General features: G+C 43.4%; 1 protein-coding gene across 1 annotated transcript in view; it reads right to left on the bottom strand.

Moving 5' to 3' along the window:
• Positions 1–26,867, bottom strand: part of LOC138540915 (vitellogenin-A2-like) — a 74,953-nt gene that overhangs the window by 16,903 nt on the left and 31,183 nt on the right. Inside the window, exons 14-24 of the mRNA XM_069641717.1 lie at positions 23,407–23,531; positions 21,690–21,791; positions 20,589–20,708; positions 20,307–20,496; positions 20,118–20,211; positions 14,222–14,407; positions 11,814–11,961; positions 9,690–9,915; positions 7,780–7,937; positions 3,337–4,194; positions 2,389–2,436 (exon numbers count right to left, since the gene is read on the bottom strand). Coding sequence (XP_069497818.1) covers positions 2,389–2,436; positions 3,337–4,194; positions 7,780–7,937; positions 9,690–9,915; positions 11,814–11,961; positions 14,222–14,407; positions 20,118–20,211; positions 20,307–20,496; positions 20,589–20,708; positions 21,690–21,791; positions 23,407–23,531 — 2,255 coding nt within the window. The remainder of the gene's footprint in view (positions 1–2,388; positions 2,437–3,336; positions 4,195–7,779; positions 7,938–9,689; positions 9,916–11,813; positions 11,962–14,221; positions 14,408–20,117; positions 20,212–20,306; positions 20,497–20,588; positions 20,709–21,689; positions 21,792–23,406; positions 23,532–26,867) is intronic.

Genomic DNA, 26,867 nt, shown 5'->3' with positions numbered 1-26,867 from the left:
GTAACTAGCGCCTAGATGCCCTTGGGTTATGTGCGTTTCTTATGAATATACAAATAAATAAATAAAATGATTTTCGTTTACTGCTTGTATTCATATCTCAGCAATTGTTTCCAGGCAGCTTCAATAGGAATGGGATCAGCAATTTACCAGATGAAATTAGAATTCACAATTTGTTATTACATTTCTTAATTGGAGCCTTTTGTTCGTAGAATTATTCACTTCCTGAAGGATGCCAATTAGAGGGGAAAGGCATGAGTCATTCTGTGAGCCACCGCCCCTGCTAGCCTGTATTTTAGCTCATGGAAAGAAAGTCTTACTTTACAGTGCCCTAAGTTTATATTATCTCTCTTTACGCAGACGACGTACTATTGTACGTCAGAGACCCACAGAACAACGTGCCCACGATGTTAGATGTCTTGGACAACTTTGCAAGGTTTTCTGGTATACAATTTAGTAGGGCGAAGTCCTGCCTGTTCCCTCTGGCAGGCCTCAGGGGGAAAGACATAGCAGAACTTCCTGCGGTAGGAATACACTGGGAGCTGACCTCATTTAAGTATTTAGGTATACACATAAGGCATTCCCCTACATTAATGCATGAGCACAATACGAAGACTGCGATCCCAGCCCTAAGAAAATCTATGCAATTTTGGGCGAAACTCCCCCTATCCATGATGGGAAGAGCTGCCATAATTAAAATGATTGTCCTTCCCAGATTCTTGTACGGGTTCCAGAATATACATTTTTACATTAATGCGCCTTTTTTCCGCCTGCTAGAACGGATAACCCGGGACTTCTTGTGGGGGTCAGGGAGACGCAAAATAGCATTTTCCACCCTGATGCTACCGTACACCCAAGGGGGAATCCAACTCCCGAACTTTGAAAAGTACTACCTGGCAGCACAGCTTAGTTTTGTCACCAAATGGCTAGCAGATGAAGCCACATCCGAGACCCCCCTGCTGCAGACCCTAGTATCCCCGTTGCATATGAAAGAACTCTTCTGGGCCCCCTCCCACCTGATGCGAAATGCCCCTTTCATGGCCATCCTGGGACAAAAAGTATGGCGCAGGACAGTAACCCACTACTCCCCGGACATACCACTACTCTCGGACCTATGTGGCTCTGTCGCAGATTTGCACCACCTCAGACACTGGGAAAGAAATGGGATATACTCATGGGGGTACCTGTTTGTGGATGGGGCTTTTAAAGACTTTGAAACACTTCAGGAAGTAGATGGAATCCATGCGGGCCAGTTCCTGTGGTATCAGAGGATGAGAACCACAGCAAGAACCAAATGGACGTCATGGCCGGAAGAACCGGAATCAAACCCCCTGATTACACTACTTTATGCTCCGGGCGAAGGCTGGAAGCCGGTGTCCCAGATCTATGCCCACCTAAGTGACGTCCCCAACCCACGGGGTGCCGTTTTGAGGGGCAAATGGGAAGCGGACATGGGCCGGGAACTGTCAGATGGAGAATGGGAAAGGGCCTTGACATTCCCCAAGTCTGTCTCCAGGAATCACAGATTCAGACAAATACAACTCAACCTGCTACACCGAACATACTTAACCCCATCCAGGCTGGCAAAAATCAATAATATGTCGCCCTCTAATTGCACATGGTGTGGACAGAGCAATGTGGACTTGATCCACGTGTTCTGGAAGTGCATTAGGACACAATCCCTGTGGACTGCCATACAGCAGACAAGCGATAATCTGGGAGTGACTAGATACAAATGGACCCCGGAGGAATGCCTACTCGGCACATACACTAGACCGGCCAAACTCAAGCACCTCACCAGACTAATGGACATTATGTGTATACTGGCAAAGAGGACTATGGCAATGTCTTGGAAGAAAACGACTGGGCCCCAACAGAAAAGCTGGCACTCTGAGCTGAAACGCTGGGTACGAGCAGAAACAACGGCTTGGGAGGACAGTGTAGCCAGATCCACAGATGACTCTAGTATGACCCTTGAGGCCTGGAAAGAACTCACAGACTCCCTGTTTTACCCCTCAGATGACAAGCCCCCATGAACTGTTATGAATCCACCGAAACAGAACCATGAACTGAGTTGGCAAGACCTGTGACCATTACGCTGCCACCTCACTGGGCTCTCACAGGCATGGGCCCCTCCTTTTTTCCCCCCTCCTCCAGACCATCAGGATCCCCCCCCCCGCTCCACCAAGCAACATCACCTTAACAGGAAAACACTGGGAGATAGTTAAATGTTGTAATGTTAATTTGTTAAATGTTTTATTCTGAAATGCTCATTATCCTCGAAATACGGACACGCTTGGTGTCCTGTAAATGTACTAAATAATAAATGCCAATAAACAAATTTGAAAATAAATAAATACAGTGCCCTAAGGTTTGGAGTGGGAAACTTACTGATCGTCTGTTGGCTGCTTTAAAACGATATTGGAAGATCTCGGGCTTCTGTTTAGAAAAAAAGAGAAGTACACATTAATGAGTTGTAAAAATATAAAAATTGTCAAAGGAGATGGAATCTTAGAAAGCCTGTCAATGTGCATTGGGCCGTGTCCTAAACTGAAATGCTATACACTCTAATTATAATTCATTTTTTTTTATAACACATTTAATACCGAAGAGGTTTCTAAGCATAGACACAGGATTTGAACCTGTGTTGCTCTGCGTCGTCTTGCTTTCAAGACGGAGGCGTTGCCACTGAGCTATACTAACCATGCCCGTATATTACTTGCATACACATAGGTTAATTTAACGTGAAGAGGACGTCAGGTTACTATTTGTAGGTTTGGTGACAGTACATCTTAGACCCAGGCATTCTCAGAACTTACAAATGACACATTGCCTTGCTGAGCTATCCTAGCATATATGACAATGGCCTTTTCGAGAATGTGCTTTGGAGTCAAACATGTCATTGATCAATATTATATTGATTCATTCCGCACTGCCTAGGTAGCACATGTCACAAGGCGACCCGATTCTAGTGTGTGGAAAACTGAGCTCCTGGACACTTTCTAATAACAGCGAAGATTAATCAGAATGATGGACTAATCATGACCGAACCATACAATGAATTCCTACAGGTAGAAGCAGAAACCCACGTTGACTGTAAGAGCTACACATCCATGATGGTAAAGATTCAGTATAGGTCAGCAGTGTTTGAGGACAGGGGCACACTGCATATTATTAAATACCGTATTCAATGACTTTATATTTATGCTATGTGTTTCTGTTAATATTCTGCACAACTATAAACATTATGGCCTTGTAGTAGTGTTGAGGGGTAGAAATAATAATCATGTTGTCAGCAATTTAGCTCTCTATACAAAACTGGATAGATAACATAGTCACCTGCTGTCTGGAATTCTGGCTGCTGCTGCTGCTGCTGCTGCTCTTGTTGTTTCTATGAGTCTCTTTCTGGTGCTGGTTCTGAGCCTTTTCCCGCTGATGTTTATTAGTATGGTGGCCTTTTTGCTGGCTGCTGCTGCTGGAACTGCTGCTGCTGGAGCTGGAGCTGCTTTTGCTGGAGCTGCTGCTGCTGCTCTGCCTCTGTCTATGACCGGAAGGTTGATGCTGGTGCGCCTTCTCATGCTGATGTTTCTTGCCATGCTGGACACTGCTGCTGCTGCTACTGCTGGAGCTGTTTTCGCTGGAGCTGCTGCTGCTACTGTGTCTATGTCCATGTCCGGAAGTTTGATGCTTGTGCTCCTTATCATGCTGATGTTTCTTGGCATGCTGGTTACTGCTGCTGCTGCTGCTGCTGCTACTGCTGGAGCTGCTGCTCTGCTTCTGGTGCCTGTGTTTGTGGGCTGCGTCCTTTTTGTCTTCATCTCGGTTGTGACGTTTGTGGCCGTGCGCATTCTGAGCAGAGGACGAGGACGATGATGAGCTGTCTTTGGGAGGGCGTTTCTTGTGGTCATGTGCCTTCTCGGCAGATGATGAGGAAGAAGAAGAACTACTCTTGGCCTTGTGTTTATGAGCATGCGCCCTCTGAGGAGATTTCAAGCTGTTTTTCTTAGGATTCTTTCCATTCAGAGCTTCGACCACTTTCCCCCGGTCTTGGTTGGAGCTGCTGCTGCTCTTGGAAGAGCTAGAGCTGGAGCTGGACCTAGAGCTGGAGCTTGAATTGGAGCTGGACTTGGAGCGGTGTAGTTGGGAGGAGCTGGAACTGGAGCTGGAGTTGGAGTCCTCATCCCGGCGTGAACGTAACTTCAATGCAAAACAAAACAAAAGGAACCACACTTTTCAATTAGACTTGTTCTTATGCTTAGCAAAATAATGACAGGTCCCCTATTTGAAAAGGACAACATTTGACAAAAGTTGTAATTGTATGTAAAATAAATTAGGGTCTGCACATTTGTATTTGTATTTGTTTGATTCATAAGGCACATTCACCAAAGCGCTATAGATACAAAGTTAAAACGGTACAAACAATAGATGCACCAAAAAATTACAACCAAAAGCAGGGAAAATGAGGACATAGTGGAGAGGAGATGGCTTTGAGGGTAGTGCAAAAGAGAGAGTTAGAAGAAATGGACCGAATATGTAGTGGTAGAGTGTTCCAGAACGTGGGCACAAGAAAACCAAAAGAACGGAAACGAGACTGAGCGCAAGGGGGCTTAGTAGGGGCAGATAGAAGGAACTGGGATTATGAGTGGGGCTTAGTAGGGGCAGATAGAAGGAACTGGGATTATGAGTGGAGAGGTTGGGGGATATACTTAGAGACCAAGGAGCACAGGTAGCCCGGTGCATGTCCATGGACATTTGTAAAAGTGATAAGGAGGAAATGGATTTGAAGATGAGCTTCGAAGGATAACCGACAAAGAGAGAGACACGAAGGGGAGATGGAAGAAAGAGGGGGAATACAGCACAGGATGCAAACAGCAGAGTTCAAGATAGAGCGTCGGAGGGGGGGATAGATGTGAATACTATTGTTCTAGTCTACTTCTTGGTGATCTCGCTTCTCATCTGGAAGACCACAAGAAGACAAGAACAATAGTCCAGGCGGGAGAAAACAAGGGTAGTGATCAACAGCTTAGTAGCATGGAGGGTGAGGAAAGAGCAAGCTTTTCTAATGCTAAGGAGTTAAAAGCGACAGGATCGTGCAGTCTTTGAGATATGGAGAGGAATCCAAAACAACGCCAACGTTGCGGGCGGAAGAAGAGAAAGCAAGAAAAACAGGTGGAAAACTGATAAGATGGCGGAAAAAAGGATGGACAGTAGAAGCAGGAAAAAAGAGAATTTCTGTGTTAGAGTCATTCAGGCGGCGGAGGGAAATAGGATGATAGTTAGAAGGTTCAAAGGTGTCCAGAGAGATTTTTTTTTTCAAGAATGGGAGAATGATGGCTACTTTTAAGTCGGCAGGAAACGTAACAGAGGAGATTGATTAATGAAGTTAGATAAGCTAGTAGAAGCGGAAAAAGCTTACTGATAAGAGTGGATGGACTAGGATCAAGAGGAGAGGCAGTCGGAAGAGCACATGCAAGATAGCGGGCAGTGTCAGATTCAGATGTAAGTGAAAATGAGGAGAAAGAGGATGGTGGACATGAGACAGTTATCAAACATTGGTTATACGTAGATGAGGAAGAGGGGCGCGTGTCCTGCACATGATTTACTTTGGTCAAAATACAGAATTCTACTTTATTTGAAAAACCACTGAACAGCAGGCAACTCTGCTACCAACAAGCACATTGAAACACCAAAGTGAAATGGCGGATATGCATGATCAGGGCAGGTGACTGTGGGGCCTTGATTTTATTCCATTGTTTCATATTCCTTCAGTCCACCATTGGTTTAAGAATTTCACTGTTTTATATTTTCCTTTTCTGTAGGGTCAGCAACTCTTACCTGCAGCATGAACATTTAACAATAACATGTTTTGAGCTCATGAATAATATTATGAGACTACTGCATTAGGGTTGTCATCTCGTTGTGTGCCGCCGACTCTTCCATCCCTCTGCAATGTCAGTTCCCTTCACTTACATGCATGGGAACCGGCGGAGGAGGGTCCCTTTTCTTTGTGTAATGTTTATCCTATCAGGAGCGGTGGACACCCCCGTACACCCCAATTCCATGTAGTGAACAAGGGTTTGGGGCAAACATCTGCTCCCCTTGTTCACTATAATGGCACCGAATATTTTTGTTTGAAATTTTCGGCTGTGTGAAATTTTCGTACAGCCGAAATTTGATCAAATATACCATTGTTTTTTTTCTCCATTAAACCATTTCCACGGATACCCTGATAAACCACGTAGCATTCTGGCTGTGTTGACATGTGCCAGGGTGCACACATACCATCACCCTCAGGTTTGCTTTGCTCATTATGCCAATATTCCAATGGTAAGAAAACATGTCCATGCTGTCAGTACCAACTGGTGCAAGTATTGACATGGTAATGTTTCCCTTTTACCCCATAGCGAGTAATGCCGTTTGAAGTTAATATCTCCATCCTGGCTGTGTCAATAATTGTCAGTATCCCTATGTTAACAATAAATTCATGTTTTCTTTGCCTCTATAGCTAGTAATGTCAATGCAAGTAATTATCTCCATGTTGGATGTGCTAATATGGGCTAGTTTTTCCACATGGCATCCACATGTTTTATTTGCTAAAATACCATTAATCCAATGGTATATTCCAGTGTCCCCAGACAATAAATACAGTTTCAAGGTTGCTTTGCCTGTATGGTCAGTAATGATATTGCAAGTAAACATCTCCATGCTGGCTGTGCCATTATGTGCCAGTATTTTGCCTTCACTGCTGGCATCAGCAGCACTCATCAAGCATTCACCCTCTTGCATTCATTCACTTTTGCATTCACTCCCATTTATTCAATCTCATTGTCACTGGATCTCCTCCCCCAGTCCTCATACACTCTAAGCGAGCACCCACAAACATATACACATAGCAGTTACAAACGCAACACATGCAGTAGCATGTGTACACTTCTACACAACACACCTAACCCTTCACATGCACATACATAAACACACAATCACAAAGTATTTATTTGAATGATTATTTCCTTATCTGTTCATGACTTCAGCTCCGGTCTCCCACCCATGCTGCTGCTGCTCCCAGCAGCAAACCGTGGGCACGCTTCAGGAACCGGGACCCAGAGGAGGTGTGAGTCAAACACTCTCCCTGAGTCCTGGTTTCTAGCAGTCAAGGCAGAGACGCAGGGACTCGCCCTGCCAGTGGGCCAGATAAAATGCCCCCTCTTGCATGGTTCATTGGGTGTGTGCAGCTGGTGTATTCTGGCTAACGGGAGACCTTCTCCCCACATCAGATCTTGCAGTTGTGCGCGTCTTCAACTGCATAACAGAGCTGTAGGAGTGCTTAAGTTGTCACCCGTCTTGCTTTGGCTTGTCCATAGTGGGTGATGGGTCAGTGCTCAGTTGCCCATTATGGACGAGCCGCCACTGGGTAGCGCTCTTTGAAATAGGTTGAAGTGAAATCTAACAAAATGTGAAAACATTTAGGGATGTGGCACTCTGTAATAGAAGTGTGTACGTGTTGTGTAGCATTCATATTGTGTAATCTGAAAGTTTACTTTTGGAATGGGGGAGTTTTCATAGTGTTTGCTGTCATGTTCTAATTTGCCTCTTCACATCAACCATTTAGGAAATGGAATCTCTGAATCATGGCGGAATGGTGTCAGTCCCCAACGACAGATCTCCATCATATTTGTACACCCAACATGGTAAATCCACAAGTCTGCTCTTTCCATTGTTGACAGTGGGTGTATATTCCGACATGCTCAAAGTTCTTCTAGTGAAATTGCTTTCGACCCTTACCCAATCTATTCCCAGGATCTTCTTCAGTTTCGCCTGCACCACAGAATCCTCATGTTCCATGTTTTCCTCCAGAGCGACCAGGGTGATGATCTTTGATGCTGCCTTCGGCCCAGCCTGGATCTCAAGGAGCAGCTTGTCAATGGCAGCATCCGTGTGCGCTGCAGACACAAGGGCAGATATGAGCAGAGGCCAGGAGAATGCTTGACGCATGAATGCTGAGTCACATGATTAGTGTGACGCCCCAAAAACATTATAATGCAGATTGGAGGTCAATGTGCATGTCCTTCTAGCTATGCATGAGTGCAAGAATTATTTTCATATGGTGGCCTGTCAGTCACCCTGAAATCCGAAGGATCTACAGTTTTGGGTACGCAGAGCACCACAATTTAACAAAGGGGTGCAAGATATTTCAGACTGTCTGTGGGATTGGAACTCAGGAGGCCACTATTAAAATCCCAAACCAGAGGGTTCAAAAGGTCTACAGCGGGCCCTGCACATAGTATTTCTTTAACATAATTATAGATTTGGCAGCATTATACGTCCACTGCAGTGAGCACCACGAGTTGTGCGAGGTGCTTCTGAGCATCCCAAACTGTACACATTTATCATGGTACAAAGGTATTGTGGAAATCAGTTGGAGGTATGTGGTACACGTTCCTGATATTTACTCATCCAATGTGCACTGTTGAAAGGCACGTGAGAATCATGTGATTGCTTTCCCTTCATGGCTGTGACTGATCTCTAGGACCTTGGGTTCTAGGACCTTGGGTTAGTCGGCTGTCTGTCCATAATGCAGTCCAGTGACCTGAAGACCTTGGCTCTCCAGAGTTCTTTGGTCTGCAGTTCCCCTCAATCCGAGCCAGCATAGCCAGAGATAAAGGATCATGGATCTCGTAGTCCAAAGCATCTGGAGAGCCACAGGTTGCAGACCCCTGCTAGAGTGTTTCAGAGGCTCAGCACTCTGGTTTACTAAATGTGAGTAAAATCCATTTGGGAAGCACATGCTTTCATTGGCCTGTCCCAGGTGAATCATCTAATAGGGAGAAAAGCTCACAAAATTATAAAAGCTCATGCTTTACCAGAACCCAATCAAATATATGGTCCTCAGTTACCTTTGGGGTGGACACTTGCATACTCACACCAGAATCTTCAGAAATTCATTCAATAAAATGTCCCACAATATAATTCTGAACCCCTAATACTGACCCTGCGCCTATAAATAAAAGTGTAAAATAAAGTATCAATATTGTGAACCTTTGGTGTTGGGGAATGTGCTGGCTCTCGAATGTGGCATGATCCCATGACAGTGCGGATGTCCTGCACAGGTAAACCTATACATGGTTTATAATATTATGATGCAAATGGGGTTGGATGAATCGTTGTTAGGGAAAACGTGGGTGGTGCGTGGCGTGGAAAAGAGAACTCTGCACCCAAACTGTTTTCAGCACAGATTGGGCTTTATGAAGCTGGGCAATAATGCCTGAGCTACTATCCCGGGAGGGTACACTGCACAAAAAGTCAAGGTATTACCAGTCTGGAAACCAAGGACTTAAGGAAAGACAAAAACAGAAAGCAACTCTTCTCCTACGGTGCACCCAAAATTTGGAACAACCTCTCAACTTCCATCTGACACGTCCTCCACGCTTAATGAAGGAATTGAAACTCTACTCATCTAGACACACTCTATCGAATGCTGGTGACCTCCAAGCCCCATGCCCCACTTCAATGGCCCAATGCCATGAAATGACTTAACCATCCCCAATGACCCTACCTCTCCCTCCCGCATGCACTCATCCCCCTCTCCTGTGCAGCACTTCGTTGCTTGTTGGCAAGGTTAGCACTATGTAAACCGAGATGCATAAATGCATACCCTAGTCACTCGCCCACATCGTACATAGCAGTGCACATACCTGGTTTAATCACTACTTTAACTTCATGTTCTCCAATCACTTTGTAAAGCGCTGAGTTTTTCACAAATTCTGCACTTTGTGACTGAGTGTCAAGACACAGTTGGAAACCAAAATTTGTTGATTTGGCACATGCACGATATGCAGACTGGCTTCCTGCCGCAGCACGGTGGTCACGCTGCTCTTCAGAATATGCATATTTCTTGGACACCAGTTCAGATGAAACTTCCTGTGGAAAGAAAAGCAAGAACATCCAAGGTTATTCATTTTCTTTACTACTAGAGCTCTGTTGATTAATGGAAAAATACTGGGATCGTTTTATGGTCTATCAATACAATGAAGGCTAGGTATAACAAATGGCATGCGCGATTGCAACCAAACTCTGTTTGTATCCAAAGATTCTCTCTCAACATGTCAGGAAGATGCTTTCAAAGTTTGATTTCAATACATCTGATACCCACTAAATCCTTGTGTCTGGTTGCTTTCCCTCCTGCTCGCACAAGAGCAGAGTACTTGTACAACACTTGAAACGCCCCTTGCTCTAGGGCAGAGACCTGCTCGCTATGGTTCATGAGATATTTTGTACTATTAGACCAAGGATCCTTTTCCATTGATATGTTGGCTAGGGCTTATGGGAGTTGTAATCCAAGACATTGCTCCATCACAAAGGCTGTAGGAATGGATTGATTATTGCGGACAAGTTTAGGATTTTCTATTATTGTAAAATTAATGTAGGATGCATCCCATCTAGTGCCTCTACCTTTGGGATCTTGAAGTTGGCAAATGTCAGATCCTCTATCTTGAGTAAATGACTGTGTACTAACCTCTATTTTAATCCGCCTCCTTCAGCTGGGTCAGCTGTCACCCTTTAGTGTTAATACAAATGTATTGGTACAACAAATCTGCATTTTGCTCCTGTTTTTTTCATAATTCTCCCCATTCCCCTCATCTCCCAATCCTGAAATTCCTGTTCCCACTCCCGTGCATTAAACATATTTGGTATCCATGCTCCTGTTTATCTTCTGCCTTTTGTGTCTGCTTTCCATGTGTTGATGCACTTTTCTGATTGTATTCTCTGCCCACGTAGTGCTGTGGAACCTTTCTATCTTGGGATGTATGTACCTGATGCATTTCCCTAGAGACCCGAGCTACTCCTCACTAATGATGCCTAAAGAGGCAGAAACATGTCTCGGGATGCTCGTGGTCTCATGAAGAAGGGATGTGACCTAGCAGTTCACGCTGGACTGTGACTTTTTGGGGTGGGACCACGACTGATTTGTCTATGCTGTAATAGCTTGGCAGACTGAAAAGCGATGGTATGGAGTGATGCCCAGAGCTGTGCCAGTGGTTATGATTCATTCAAAACCTTCCAGCCATCACCTTTTGGTTTTGCGTTTACCCATTTAGACACCTCTCTTGGAGTCCAAACTGTCTACTTGTACATGCTTTGTTTTCTTTAATGAAGTACACACATTGGTGGTAAATAAGCAGCATGTTTTCCTTGACATTTATGTATGTTGCAGTGTTACAATTGCCTCATTCTAACTAGGATGTACTGTAACTTTTGCACCAAAAACAGTTGCACTTTGTTTCACATACATACATTTAATAACTGCACATGCCTCCCCTAGTAGGTTTACTATCAAAGCTAAAAAGACTCAACACGTATTTTACCAAAAGTAAAACAGTTGTTGCAATGCACCACTGTTGAAGGTGCCTTGGAATAAGTCCATTGGGTGGTCTCCCTCAGCTGCAGCACTGCTGATCCCAGGAGTGGCCCCATCTATTGAGACCTTTCTAAGTGAAATGTCAAGAGGTAGAAAGTGAACATTGAGATGTAAGTAAGTGTGAATATATTTTGAATGGTTGTCACTCTGGGCATGCATTGATGCTAGCATTTCTTGGTGGTGCTGTTTGTGGTGCGATAAGTGGTATGACTGGAAAACGCAGGACAGAATCATCCAGGCTGGCGTTACTTATGTGATTGCTCTGTCATCAACAATGCATTGTGGGTATAGTTACGGTTTCATGACCACCTTAAATTCCACATTTAAAAAATGATCTGAGATTTAAGTAAGGTACAATGAAATACATCTATGCAAAGCTTAAGCTATGCCATCAGGTTACCATCACGCTAGCAGCTTCTGTTGACGTCTTTCCTGCTGTCTCAAAATGCTTCTTTAGAATATTCGACACGGCACCGCGGGGCAGAACTGGGGTCTTTTTCGCCGCCTCCAGTTCTTCTATATTTCTTGAAACAGCAAACACCTGCGCTCTGATGAACAACACAAAAAGTGATTAGAAAATATGTCCTCCCGCCATGTATGTTATGCTATAGATTTTTGTTAAAGATTAAGCAAATGTTTCTAGAACACAGCATGCATGTCCCAAAAGCCATTTATATGAGCATATCTGTATTACTATAATAATGTCGCCAGCAATATTATTAAGATGTTAACATGATGAAGATCGGTTTAGGAAACAGCCAAAAAAGTCAACTTCCCTACTCACACTCACACTTTGACCAACATGAATTATCGATGACCTACAATTTACTCTCACACCAAATTTAAGACCTTCACTGCCACTCACACATCTCTGATGAATTTAAGTTAAGGCTATGATAAACCAAAAGAGGCTCTCATTGGGCCTCATTGCGAGTATGGAGGTAGCCATGCCGCTTTTAGCAGCATGGCTACCCCCATATTGGGTACCGGGTCCGGGTTCCTGGAATGGGGACATACCGGGTGATTCCGACCTTGGAGTGCCCGGTATTTCCCCATTCCAGGAACCCGGACCCGGTACATCCCCCTTCCCATTTGAGCCCCCATATGGCTCAATGGGAATGGGGAGGATGCTAACAACAGGCCTGTTAGTGACTGGCCCGTTGTTAGAATCCTGGTCTGCTAGCGGGTCCCGCTAAGGACGCCTAGTTTTACCAGACGTCCTTAGCAGGATCCACGAGCAGACCTCGTGATGAGGCGGTAGAGGGATAACGGTGCCGGCAGCTCTACCGGCGCTCTTAACCCTCTACCGCCTGGGTCATAATGAGGCCCATTCTCTTAACATTTCCACAACCACAGGTTAAATGCAGACCAATACTTAAAATCCAGAAGACATACAAGTTAATCGGCATGGCTGTGCATATGACCACCTGTTCCTAAATTTCAAAATATGCTCCAATTGCAGATCTGCCTTAAATCTCACTCGCTAATGCTTTTCACATTTCTTAAAACTCATGGAATACCTAATCTACGTGAATAGCCTTTGATTCAGATGAACAAATGAACCAGTTCTTGGTTGGCCCATTTGAGCTTTAGGGGTGCGCAAGAAATTGATAACCAAAATGTTGTAATAACAATTCACTCCTACATCGAGACTGTGTCATAAGTATGCTGGCCCAACCATAGTGAGAGGATGATGGGCATGGCCGAAGAAGGAATCTGAATAAAGGTTGCCGGCAAAGCCCCACGCAAGGAACTGATCTTAATCCTCAATTCTAACAGAAGCAGTGGCTGGTACTACAATGCCACCAATGTGTCCTACTGCTTAATTGCAAGGGCAGGTGGATTTCCTTCAGCTTTATTTTGAGAACATTTCACCGGAGACAACAGGGAGGAGTGGGTCCATGTAAGCTGGCCCATTCCCTGCCTTCAATCCATCAAGCAGGCCCTTCATATATATAATGGAAACCTACTGTAGGAGGCAGCTGTTAAAAGGATTGCCTGGTTACGGTCCGTACAATCCCTACTGATTCTGGCATGCTGATTGACGCTTGCCCGAATCTCCTTTTTGTAATGTTGGGAGCGGATTGCACATTTTGGCAAAGATTACAGGCAGTTTATTTTTTTTTTCTACTACATATGTCCCAAACTAATCTTACCTATGCAGTTGAAGTGGGGAGGCTGCATGATACACAGAGACCAGTAGACAGGGCAATATTTCATTTTAATGAAATCAATGTAGAGGAGAGGGCAGCAGGATCTCTTCCGCTCAGTGAATCGTGACATACAAGCAATTGACTCTGTCCTCCCCCACTAAGTTGTGTATTTTATGCTGATGAATATGGACCACAATATGAAGAATACCTTGTTATTGTGAACATTGAAAGCATTTGCATATGTGAGCGGTCCCAAGGATTATCCATTATCAGTCAAAATCGCAGAGGACCCCTGATATGTAAATATAGATGAAGATGTACGGTGGAGCATGCCCTACCTTGTGTTATCTTTCACTGCACGGGGTTCTCCAGAATCATGAACAGCAAGAGGCGAGTACATTTGCGCCCTCCTTGCAGAAACTAATGATATCTGCTTACTTCGATGGGAAGTGCCCATTGGACAAAAGAAAGATGCACTGACACAGGGTAAAGCACCATGTTTGTTTGGGCCAAGGCCTAATGGAGTGTCAGCTGTGCCATGGGATCAAACTCCAGTAGTTTAACCTGCAGCCACATGTCAATTGTAGTAGCCCACAGCCCCTATTTGTGCTATGCGAGTATTCCAAATCAATGTCCTAAGCGTAAGGATAGGTACCTGGCAACAATGAGTTCAGTCTCCTGCTGGCATGGAGTTGTTTCAATCTTGATGTTGTTGAGCTTCATATCGATCTTGGCTGTCAACTTTATTGGGGCGTTGACGCGAAGCTTAGCGTGGAACTCGATGCCGGACTGGATGAGGTGGGTGTTTATTCCCATCACTGCCACTGTGTGCATGGTCAGGCTGAAAGAGAAATCACGTGTCAGCAGTTCTTCTTGCAGAGGAGGCAAGTAATAGTTCAATGCGCACAGTTCAGAAAAGACATTCAGAATCACAGGCCGATGCTCTAGGTTACTTGGAAAATGTGCCTTTTTCTAAAGTCCTTCTTTGGTTTTTAAGGCACAGGGAGACTCCCTCTGAAGAAGATGGCTACCATGCTTTCCAAATCTTGACTTGACAGACCATGATACATTTCACATCATGTTTGTGTAGAATGAATTTAGAAATGTACCTGAAGATGTGTACATTTGCCACAAATATCTCCTCACCATATCCCTACCTCACTCTAATCAACATTCCTGTCGGTAACCTGAGATATAAATGGCGCTCAAAGTGCCTCATCCCAAGCGCCCAGGCTGGTGTCGGCAGGGCCCTTCTGGGACACACTCCTTGGTTTGCAGTCTAAGATAGATAGTCAGACACTCAGGATGCATGAGGAGAAGCCACCAGTCTTGGTGACCGCAGCTTGTTGGTTCTAACAGAGCAGCCAATAGAGTCATAAAACAGGTGGTATTAAGGTTCCTTGTAATATTTACATGATTACTTTCCTGGTCTAATATTTATCCACTTGCGGTGCCCACATCATCCATTAAAAGAAAAATGGAAGCAATGGGGGCATATCAGCAGTGGAAAGGAGAGACTAGTGTTTGAAGTTTGCAAACAGGAGGGTGGCTTTAACGATCTAGAATTGGGAGGCTGTTTATTTAATTTATTTATTTTATTTAGTTCATTTGCATAGCGCCCAGAGGTTTTCTACAGACAGTTCCCAAGGGACCATAAATAAGCTCCTTTTCTCCCCCCTTCTTCATCATGCCACTGGGTGCACCACACTGGAGAACACCCATTATTGGTGGAAAGCTCCCTAGCATTATAAGCACTTTTGCTTATCACAGCTCCTTTTCAGTTTAAGGGTTGTGAAGTTTGTGGCCGGCTTCCTGGCACCATGTTTGCCAATGGAATATTAATATTCATGGGTACCTGGTTGATGCCTTGCTCTGCCCAGGCGGGTATTATCATATGAAGAACACAGATGAACAAGTCATGTGAGTCTCACTGCTGACAGAATAATAACAAACTCCTGAATTTGTCACAACTTGGTGTGGTGGACACAGAATCATACACACACATTTTTGAAAGGCAAATTCTGTATACTGCAGTTCAGATTTAATTTGTTTGCAGTGGATGTTTCGGATACACTTGAATTTCTAGAGCATAGGATATTTCAACATTTATACGGCTTACGTTCCAGGAGAGATGGTTGGCGGCGGTTGCGTTGCTTTTTCTAGACGCACCGTGAGCCATTCTAGAAAAGGCAACGCGACCGCCGCCAACCTTTGCACGGCGGTCCTGCTCGCTTTGAACCAGCACGCGAGTGATGACTCCAACGGTCTCTCCTGGAACCTAAGCCATATTGATTACACCGCCTGCTACTAGAACTTCCTCCTATCAGCAGGCTCTCAATAGGAATGGCCGCTCTACGGATAATGAAACCTCCTCGGTGTACATAGAAACTTAGATGCATTGAGCCACTGTGCTCTCCAGATTTGACCTCATAGGATACTTCTCCCACACGAATATCTCATCCTGATGAAGGCCTACACCACCAAAGCTCATTTAGCTTACCCTTTGGCCGAAACACTGTCGTGTTGACTTGTTTCTGTTGTCGTTGTTGTTCAACCCTACATTGTGTTCCACGCAATTACGCTGATGACCATGCTATTACTTCACTAAATTCTCTAGTTTCCTTCCCAAGGAATACATAGAGAATGCAAAAGCAATCGAACATTGTCTTGCTAATGTTCAACATTTGATCCATGTGACTTAGGTACTATACCTTATAAATGTATAGATGTTAAAATATCCTATGCTCTAGAAATTCAAGTGTATCCGAAACAACCACTGCAAACAACTTAAATCCTAACTGCAGTATACAGAATTTGCCTTTCAAAAATGTGTGTGTATGATTCTGTGTCCACCACACCAAATGGTGACAATTCAGGAAGTTGTTCTTCTGTCAGCAGTGAGACTCACATGACCTTGCTCATGTTTGCCAATGGGGCAGAACAAGAAGGTAATGAGTGCCAACAACACTGGCAAAGCCCAATCACCGGGAATTAGCTGAACACCCTTTCGTGGAAGGCAAGTGCAAAGGAGGTTATTGTGATTGATACTTCAGTGGCCATACTACAGAAATAAATAAATAAAGCACATATGGTAAGGCATTGAGTAACAAAAAGGGAAATCGCTTCAAGTCACGCTGTACTGTATACCTTTGAAATGTGCTAAATGAGTAAAGTACCTCTTGCCAGGGTTATACTAAATCTAATCCCGGACACCTCATTCAGTGCTTGTTTTATATGAAGAAACAACACATATGCTGTAGCATTTTGCATATACAGTTGTTATAATTCTTGTACACATCGAGTTACATACAAGGCAAAAACAAAATGATATATTGGCAAAAATTAGACAATGTATTACTAAATGACCCTTCAACCTTATTTTGAAAAGAGGGAAAAAGGGAAGTGCTAGTTAAAAGTGGACATAAACCCAGTGTTAAGGGAGAAACGGTAAGTGTCTCTAGGTGCAGAAAAAAGAGTTGATAATCTTTTTTAAGTAAAGTTGAAGAGAAGTTCTAAACAATATCAGAATGATTCGGCAATTTGTAAAAACAATTATAGTCTTGATCCAATACACTGGAAAGTTGTTATGTACACTCAAAATCCAATATATGTACATAAATACAGCCTTTAGTCTTAACTCAGGGCTAGACCACATTGTACCAGTGTAATATGAGATCAAGACTTTCTTTCAATTGATCAGACATTCATTTCTGTAGCTTCTGCCAGTGTATTTTTGTTAAGGAATCCATATTTCTTATGTTGAGGGATTCTAAACAATATAGTTTGTGACAGAGGCTTTTGTCCCGTCTATTAGTCTGCTGGTAAGCTAGATCCTGATTTTTCAGGGTCCAATTAATGGATTGCATAAAAAGCCCTCATTGGGTCTGCCTACATAAATAAATAAATAAAGCACATATGGTAAGGCATTGGCAACCATACAAAAAAAAAGGCTGTGACTCTGAATCATCGAATTATTTGCGTGTAAAACGGGGATTTGCGTGCCATTCTGCTCGCAAATCCTCATTCGTCAAACGGATTTGCGGGCAGAATGGCATGCAAATCACCGTTTTACACGCAAATAATTCGATGAATTAGGGTATTCATGCAAATAATTCCATGAATCAAACGCCTCAGGTGGATTCAGTGACCCTAGTTTGGCTGAGAGCAGAGTATAATAATTCTTGCAGGTCATAGAAAACTGACGGGATTCCATCAAATCTTAATTCTTTTTACTGGGTAGACACGTCATTCTGTAACCAACAGCACTAGTCCCTCTATTACTTCCGGTTGTTTTCGGCTGCACAAGGGTATCTTAAAACACAAGAAATAAATAAATATTGATGATGGTTACTTGTTTATGCCTCCGTCTCCTGTCTCATCGGTTCTCCCAATAGGGCAGGCGTTGTCATTTTCACTTAAAACAGTAAATCCCTTATTCAAATGCAATTTAGAGCACTGTAATAACACTGAGCTATTATTTATGGTTATTATTGGCCATGAAACTATTGCAAGTTAGACTTAAAAAAAAATGATTATGCCTATTGTAGATCAGTCATTTTCCTACACTGCCCACCGTGTGATGCACATCATTGTATATACATACACCAATACAAATAACGGGGCGATGGAAAGCATATGCTCATTTTAGGGGGCATCATTTAACAAAACAGGAATTTGTAAGAAATGGGCTTATTACCATTGAACGGTACACCTTTTCTTAAAAAGAAAAATGGATGTGATTGAATTGGAAAGACAGAGGAGATGGGGCTGTGACTGAGGATTAAGGGGGGGCGAGCAGTGCAGTTTGAGGGAGAGAAGAGATTGTGACAAAAGTCACCTGGGCATCTTCTACAGAAATGTATACCCTCAACATATGTATCATGTATGCTGCACGCAATCCTTTTGTGATTCCTGTTAATCCAGCTCTCATGGTGCAGAGTACTGGGTGGGATTCAGAAGAGGGTCTCAAGAGAAGGCTCTAGCAACATTTTATGTCATTGGTTAATGTATGCCACCCATATGCTTGTTTACAATGGGAAGAATTAAGGAAGTCATCTTGTGGCTACAACTATGTCTGGCTAATGAGGTCCTGCCTTCACAGCTAGCCACTTGATATCTGCATTATGAAAAACATCACTCTGTTGTGTATTGTCAGGCGGTGACAAACGGTCCTTTCCAGTCAAGCCATCAATTGACATGGACACACTTTGCAACATCAGAGCTTCCATTGATATCATTGAAACTGTAAAAATCAACCTTGAATGACAATTTATTTTCCTTTTGTATTTATACTGCATATTGGTACAACAATCAGCATGTCTGCATTGACTGCCTGTGCGTGTGGATATTTGTCTGTGCTATGAGGAACACAAATGGTTCACTGATTCACTCTGAAACTTAATACTTGCAAAAAAATAAAAATAAAAAGAAAAGATTGTATACATAATATATCCACATGCAGCCACTTTTTCGGGAGCGTGATCGCAACCGATTCTGGTCCCCAAGCCCATAACATTATCCTTATGGGATGTTTGGGCGCTTTACAAAGCATGCTCTCTCAACAGTATTGCTCCGCTGTGGGGTACCATTGCAGGAAGAGGGAGAGTGTGTGTCATAAGTGCAAGTTATAACCCTTAAAATGTTGATACAGAATTCTCATCGGACAATCTCCAGGCTTCATGAGCCAGTCTAGCCTGAGGATTTTTTAGAATGCCACAGTCTGAGCCTAATGGCAGTGGAGAACCCTGAGCCATTTCCGTGCGACTTCCCAGGCAGATGTCTTATATTATCAACAGACCAGTGTATGTATAGCAGCACCCAATTCCCCACGACTGCCTAGGCGGATTTATATACTTATAATTCAATAGTCCCCTTAATCCATCGCCCCGTTATTTGTATTGGTGTATGTATATACAATGATGTGCATCACACGGTGGGCAGTGTATGAAAATGCTTGATATACAATAGGTATAATCATTTTTTTAAAGTCTAACTTTCAATAGTTTCATGGCCAATAATACCCAAAGATGATAATAATATTCCTGAATGGTTCACGTCTTCTCATTAGAAAATGATATCTGAGTGCTATTACAGTGCTCTTAATTGCATTTCAATAAGGGATTCACCATGTTAATGTAAGTACCAAAGGTGGAGTGGGTATCACTCCCAGGAAATATAAGATGCATGTTATATAGGTATATAAAGGCACTACTTGCATCCACCAATTATTCCCTTTTTACTCCCCTCAGAGGGGGTAGTAATAGCTTTACGGGTTCCACTCTCAGGTCGTACTGGGCATTATCAGCCTGTAAACCTTGTTAAACGCCCTCAATATGCTGGGGCATTTAACCCTTTAGGGCCCAGAATGCCTGGTACATCTAAAGGGCAGCGCCTATAAAGCTTAACAATATCATGATTAGGGCCAATATTTGAATAGAAGCATTTTAGAACGATGTCTGTAGGTTGTAGATTCGAAAGAAAGTATATGTTGTTTGCTGTCATGGAAATGTAATTAAATAGAAACTGGAGCAAAAAAAAGAACGCAGCAATACCTTGGTGCTATATCTGCGTGAAGTTGAATATTCGATTCAAGTAACTGTGCAGCACTAAAAGCGGAAGTCGGGGACGGCGTCACTTTCACATCGCCTGTTGACGAAAGAATAACATTAAGATAGAGCGTGAATGTGCTGCACGGGGCGGGTAGGGGGGTTACAACTTGGGGAATACATATGCACACGTACTGTTGATGGCAGCATTTGCCACGCCGGTGGAATAGAGGCTGAATTCGATGGGTAGACCAACACAGGTGGGAAGAATTTGCCGAACTTCCGCCACCAACATTGGTTGGGCAAATTGTCCAGTGATGCCGTTGAGAAGCTTCTGTATCCCGCTCTTCACCCAACTGTGTCTTTCAGCCGGTTCATTTAGAGCCTATGATTTGTGAGAATGAGAGATAAGTTGTGACAGGACACAAAACCCTGGAATAAAATCACTGGATGCGGTTCCTTTTTTCTTTGTATTACCTTGACGGCACTTTGGATGACTTCCTTGTTGATTTCCGCAAAGTTCAGCTCCTGGCCAAACATCTTGATGTTGGCTGAGATCAGAGGGACCTCCGAAGGCAGTGCCTTATAGCCCATCAACTGTGGACACATTTCAGCAGATAAAACAATCAATATTATTTACTAGCATGACTAAAATTGTCTGCTACGTATATTAAGTTTTTAATTCATCAATATTCTTTTGAGATGTAAACCATTCTCCTTTGGGTCAATGTTTTGGGTTTAAAGTGCTCTCTGCATCCTAACTGGATAAAAGCACTGATGGAGTTGGTTGGCCTGCCCTCTCCTCCTGCATATAATGTGGGTCTGATTGGTATTTATTACTGTCACCGCTTTGGTGCAGAAAGAAAAAAAAAAGAATAAGGTTCCCTCTGGCAAGGAATATGCTAACCATGTACCATTTGCTCTTTAAGTGATTCTTCTTTGCAAACTCCCTGCAATAGGGCGATGGGGGGAGGGGTGGAAAATGACTTTAGGGTTTGAACATGTCTTAATCTTTCTCTAAGTCTTATTTCATTGGTGTTGTTTGCGGAAAACTTCATAAAAATAAAGTTTTTAAAAAAATTGGACAAAAGCCAAACTCAGCTTGCACTATTCACAATCATTAGACAGAATCTTGATGTGATTGCTATGCAGACCTAATGTTCTGAACAGATATAGCACTGTAAATGTAACTGTGTAATGGATTTGAGGTACTCCTCCCGTTACAAATGCCTCCAGTTTATTTTCTTATAATGCATCCTTTCTTTGCTGTGGCTCACCAGATTTTTTGGGCTACAACGTCTCTGATCCCTTACAATTGACTATGCATACTGGGACTTACAGGAACCAAAACACTTGGCGGGCCATAGTTGGCATATCCAGGGCTCATTTTTATTTGTCCTCGTACACGCTACTTTCATATATAGGCCAGTGGATTTTCCATAGGAAGTGATTCACTTCTGGGAATAATTGAGTCACCTGCATGCATATTCTTTGCTATGTAAATGAGCCTGAACCTATAAGTGAGCTGTATCTACAAATTATCTTTTTACATCAATGACAATGTTTTAAAAACATTACCGTTTTCGCAATCTGTGTAATCTTTTTGCGCATTGGATACTCAGCAAATGGGATGTTTTGTTTCCTCAGCACCTCCTCCAGACCTTCAGCTCTGACAGTAAACTACAAAAAACATTTAAAGGTTTTGAGCATCTTTCTAGTAAATAATGATATTCCAATTAATATGTTTCATGTATGCAGCACTTTTTATTAATAACTTGTATGCTTATATTCTAGGAAACGTTTTGTAAAGATCATGAAAGAATCAAGTACAAATGTGTTTAATGGCCACAGGTATTATATTTTGTGTCTTGGATGCAAGTGCTGTATAATTAAAAACATACCATTTAAAAAAAAAAACGTTTGAAAAAATACCATGCACCAGGCAGGCATCATAGGTGAGAATGATGTGCGTGTTAGAACAATCTTGCAAACAACAGGCTGTCAGAGGAGTAGCATCATAGACAAATCATGGTCGGATAGGGCAGCAGAGAGTAGAAATAAATAGTTAATGGTCATATGAGATACTACTGAGAAAGATTAGATTAGATGAAAATTGGGAATGGCTAGGACTGGAAAGGCTAGAGTTTGGTAGAGCGAAAATGAGCAGGGGAGTGTCTCATTTTCAGTCACGCATCTGTGCAGGAATGGGTAGTGTGCAATCAGGTAATATAGGAAGGGCAGAATCAAACAAGGAACCTTCAGCTAGGATTGGATCTTGTAAGGTTTGTATCACATGGATAGAATTGTATAGGTCAGTCCAATCTGAAGTTAGCTGGAATTGCTGTAGGAGCAGGTAGTGTGTAATTAAGTACAACAAGATTCCACAGGTAGGTTAGGGTGGTGAAGGATGATTTAGGGTGAGGTAATGTGCAGTGGAAGTATGCGGCGTAGGATCCAATATAATCTAACATTGTGGATGCTGTAACCAGGTATGATATGGATGGTTAGGGTTGAATTGGATCTGTAGGGTACCATTTATTTGGATGCAGTACAGTAGTGTAGATTAGCAAAAAGTAGAGCATGGTTGGCAAATGCTTGTTGGAAGAAATTGGATTGGGTGGAATAAAAGTAGGATCAGATCAAGTAAGGCTATATATATGGGAAATAAATGGGGTGCGAGTGAGTAGAACAGAATTAGCAAGAGGTTAATCTGGTGGAATAGGATCAGCTAGAGAGGGGTTGCGTAGTGTCAGGGCTCATGGGATGACGTCCTTTGAAGTAGGATTTGGTAGACTAGAGTTAGCTTTCAATCAGATCAGATCAATCAGATCGACATAAGTGTGTAAAATGGCATTGGGAAAGGTGGGAAATGGTAGCGTAGGATCAAGAAGGGATCCTATAGGAAGTGCTTGGGAACTGTAGTGCTGACAAAGGTGGAATCTGCTATGAAAAGCCTGGATTGGCAAGAGAAGGGTTTGGTAGATTGCAACATAGGTTCATGATCAGATCGGGTATGATTTGGTATTGTGTTGTTCGGTAGGATGATAGGATAGGAAACATTAATGAGGGAATAGGTAGAACCTAATTTAGCAGGTTAAGAATGGATAAAGTATAAATGAGAGAAAGGGCTAATCTTGTAGGTGATTGGGATGGGTGGCATTGGCAGCGGAGCCTTGGTGATAGTGGTGTTGTAGGAGGGTGATATATTTAGTGTAAATAGGAAAGATCAGGTCGAAAAGTATCACACAGGGGAGGACGTTTGCAGGGCCTTAGTGTATTTTGATATTTGTCATACCTCGAGAATGTCAGCTTCTGCACCAGTAAAGTATCCTCGGACCTTTGAGACCATGAACACCGGGAAGAATGTGTTCGGACTGTTCACAACGAAGGCACTGACACCGGCTCCTGCCATCAGAGGATCTGAAGGAAAAAAGTGCAAAGGCTACTTAAGATTGCCACTCCAATGCTCCCATAGTATAATGGCCTACGTTGCATTCAGAGCACAAGGTGGAACCTTGCCAAGAAGGCCCACTTTCAACTGCACCTCCTCAGAGGCATTCTCCCTTTCCTCACCTTCTCTAGGCTGGACTACTGCAACAGCCTCTTTCTCAATCTGCCTAAATCCTTCCTGCGACCCCCTTCAACTAATCCAGAATAGAACTGCAAAACCTATCCTTGGCCGCATGTCTCTATCCTTAAAATCTCTCCACTGCCTCCTGGCCTCTTGCGAAGACCAAGTTCAAGACCCTCTGCATCACCCACATGGCTTTCTGGGGATTGGGACCCGCTACATCCAACTCCCTCTCCCTAAATACCTCCCTTCTAGAGCCCTTCAGTCTTGTAGCTGCTACTCTCTGAAAATGATACGCTTTTCCAAGCAGAGACTGGGGTTAGATTTTTCTCTTCCGCAGGAGCCACCCTCTGGAATGGCCTCCTTGCCCCTCTCAGGCTTGAGCCGGATCTCCTTAAGTTCCGTAAGCGTCTCAAGACCCTCCTTCTCTTCTTTCTTCTCTCTCCCCTGCCCTTCTAATGTCCTCCCTCTGCCACATTTTGACTGGCTACCTGGTTCCTTCTGATTCATACAGGGCGCCAGGCCCTCCCCGCCCAGTCTAACCCAGCATCTTGGTCTCCCCTGCCCCCCAATCTGCACTTGCCCTACCGGGCTTCCTCCCCTTGTACTAGCCTGGCGGGTCCTGCACCCCTGGTGAGCTCATCAAGCCCCATCCTCAAACTTAGCATGTGGACCTTCATTCCCTGCACTCCCTGCGTTCCCATTGCACTTGTCCATTTGGCCTCCCTGTAGCACTCAAATAGCCCAGGGGCCTCCTACCCCGCTCCCCCCCAGCACTTGCACGCTCTTAACTCCAACGTTCACTTCCTTTCTCTCCTTAGCATCAGTGCATTCCACTATGCCCGGAACTTTACCCCACGTTCCTACCCCCTGCATGTGCACAATCCGAATGTCACAGGGCCTATTACGACCTTTTTCTGTTATTGTTCATCCCTATTCCTCCTCCCCTCTTTTGTCTTGTTGTGCCTTGAAAAACCATTTTCTGCATAGGCCCATTATAAATACCCATTAAATAAATAAATAAATAAATAAGTAAATAAATATAATGAAGAGAGTATGTAGGCTCCCATAGATCTCCAGACAACCTATCCGTTTATCACAATCTTGTACCATCAAAATGTATCACTAGTGGGAACACTTTGGAACAAGTTGAGGCGACCTGGGTTTCCCAATATGGAGAAATGTCTCAGCCTTGTCAAGGGGGTCCTGGTGGCTCTGCTCGCATTCTTCCCTGGGATACACATTGTTATCGCTCTTTAATGTGCAACCCTTCTGGTATAAAGAGACTTGATTATTAAACCACTTGCCCTTTGATGGCTTTAATGTTATTTCTCGATTATTGGCCTTGTCTTGATGGGGACCTCCTAAAGGTGGTCTATGCATTGGCGCTAATTTGCATCTTACTACAAGAGAGTTTTCTTAGGGGGGCATGCACAATAACTTACATTTTATTCTGGTAGACAATTATCCGGTACTCGGCACTAATACCCTGGAAACAACCTTATATGGCCCAACTGAGGTGGATTTTACTGAAGAGTTGCAGGCAGGTGTCGCTGACATTTTGGATGAATTGAGATTGCAATCGCCTTGAGGCTGAATAGTGGTAACATGTGATTTCAATGCACACTGTGAGCAATGGAACAAAGGCGCTAGTATGTATGATTCTTGTGGTGTTACTTCAACTAATAAGGATGCGAGTGGGACTGTGTATGACAAGTTAATTGAATTTGGTCTGATTCTTAATATTAAGGCAGCCTCGACCCAATCTTTGGCTACTTGAAGTAACAGAAAGACTTGTTCTTGCCTGGTGCCTGGACTAGCTTTTTGTTAATATACCCCTACGTTCTCGTATCTTAGAATCTGTAACCACTTTTACATCCCTGCGTGATCTTGCCATGCTCTCTGTGGCGATACTGTCCAACAGACCGTCTGTAAAGGGCACACCTACTGTGAAAGGGTCCATAAATGTGCATGGTAAAAAAATCATCAGGCGTGTAAATCAGTCGTTGGCCACCTGTGGTTACTCGTCTGAAGATTTATTATATTATAATCAATGGGATTTAAAGTTGATGCTGAATGACTTTTTGCCCCATCAACATAGGAACCTGGTAGCTTTTCAATCTACCAAGTCTCATTTTCCCCTATTTGACTTTAACATACACTGGGAGAAAATAATGCTGCATACCGTTGTATGGAAGCTCAACCGGGACAAGCCCACCATGGAGTTGGACAGAAGTAAACGCATCTCTGCTCTACTCACTCATTATAAAAACTGGGTGTGTGGACAAAGGTATAGTTTCAACTGTTCTAACCGGAAAATGATATATGGGCTACTGAAGACGCACAATACCAGGAAATTCTGATATTTATTACGTACATTTATGGCTGATGAGTCTCCCAGAGAGGTTTGTGGTGTCTCAGAGGAGACGTTGGGCTCTCATATCGAGAATACCTACTGGGATGAGCAACTGATACCCATTGAGCCTTGAATGTCTTTCATGCCTAAGGCTAATGAGCATTTCATATGTGATCTGGAAGACATCCTTTATACTATTAGCAAGATCTAAGCGTCCAGAGACCCTGACCCGGATGGCATAGCAAATGCAGTAATTAAAAGTAACCCTGTTTTTTGGGTCCCCCCCTCCTGTATGTACTATTTGTACACATTATTGAAACTGGTGAGATCACGAAGTGTTGGAATGAATCCACACTCATCTCGGTGCACAAAAGGAGGTTGCGTTCTGATCCGAATAACGTTCAACTGCTGCCTATGCTGGACTCCAGTGGAAAGATCTTTGCCACCATATTGTTCAACCAGCTGAACAAATGGGCGGAGTCTGCAAATTTAATTAAACGCCAGCAGACCGGATTCAGAAAAGGTCATAGTACGATCCACAGTATTTGGGTCCTACACCTTTTAATGTTGGACGCCCTTGACCGGGCAGACTGTCATTTGTATCTCTGCTTTGTGGATTACAAGGCAGCGTTTGACAGCGTATCCCGTCCGAGACTCTGGGACAAGCTGGAGCGTTGGGGGATAGATCCCCTCTTATTATATTTCGTCAAACCATTAGGTTGTCTCAAGAAGGCCACACATCCAAATTATTTGCCATTAACATCGGCCTTAAACAAGGATCTATGTTAGCGCCCTCCTATTTCATGTAAATGTTGCTGATATGGATGAC

Source organism: Ambystoma mexicanum, chromosome 1q, assembly GCF_040938575.1.
Source record: "Ambystoma mexicanum isolate Mex_15411 chromosome 1q, UKY_AmexF1_1, whole genome shotgun sequence".
Taxonomy (NCBI): domain Eukaryota; kingdom Metazoa; phylum Chordata; class Amphibia; order Caudata; family Ambystomatidae; genus Ambystoma; species Ambystoma mexicanum.
This window is presented reverse-complemented; position numbering and strand designations above follow the sequence as displayed.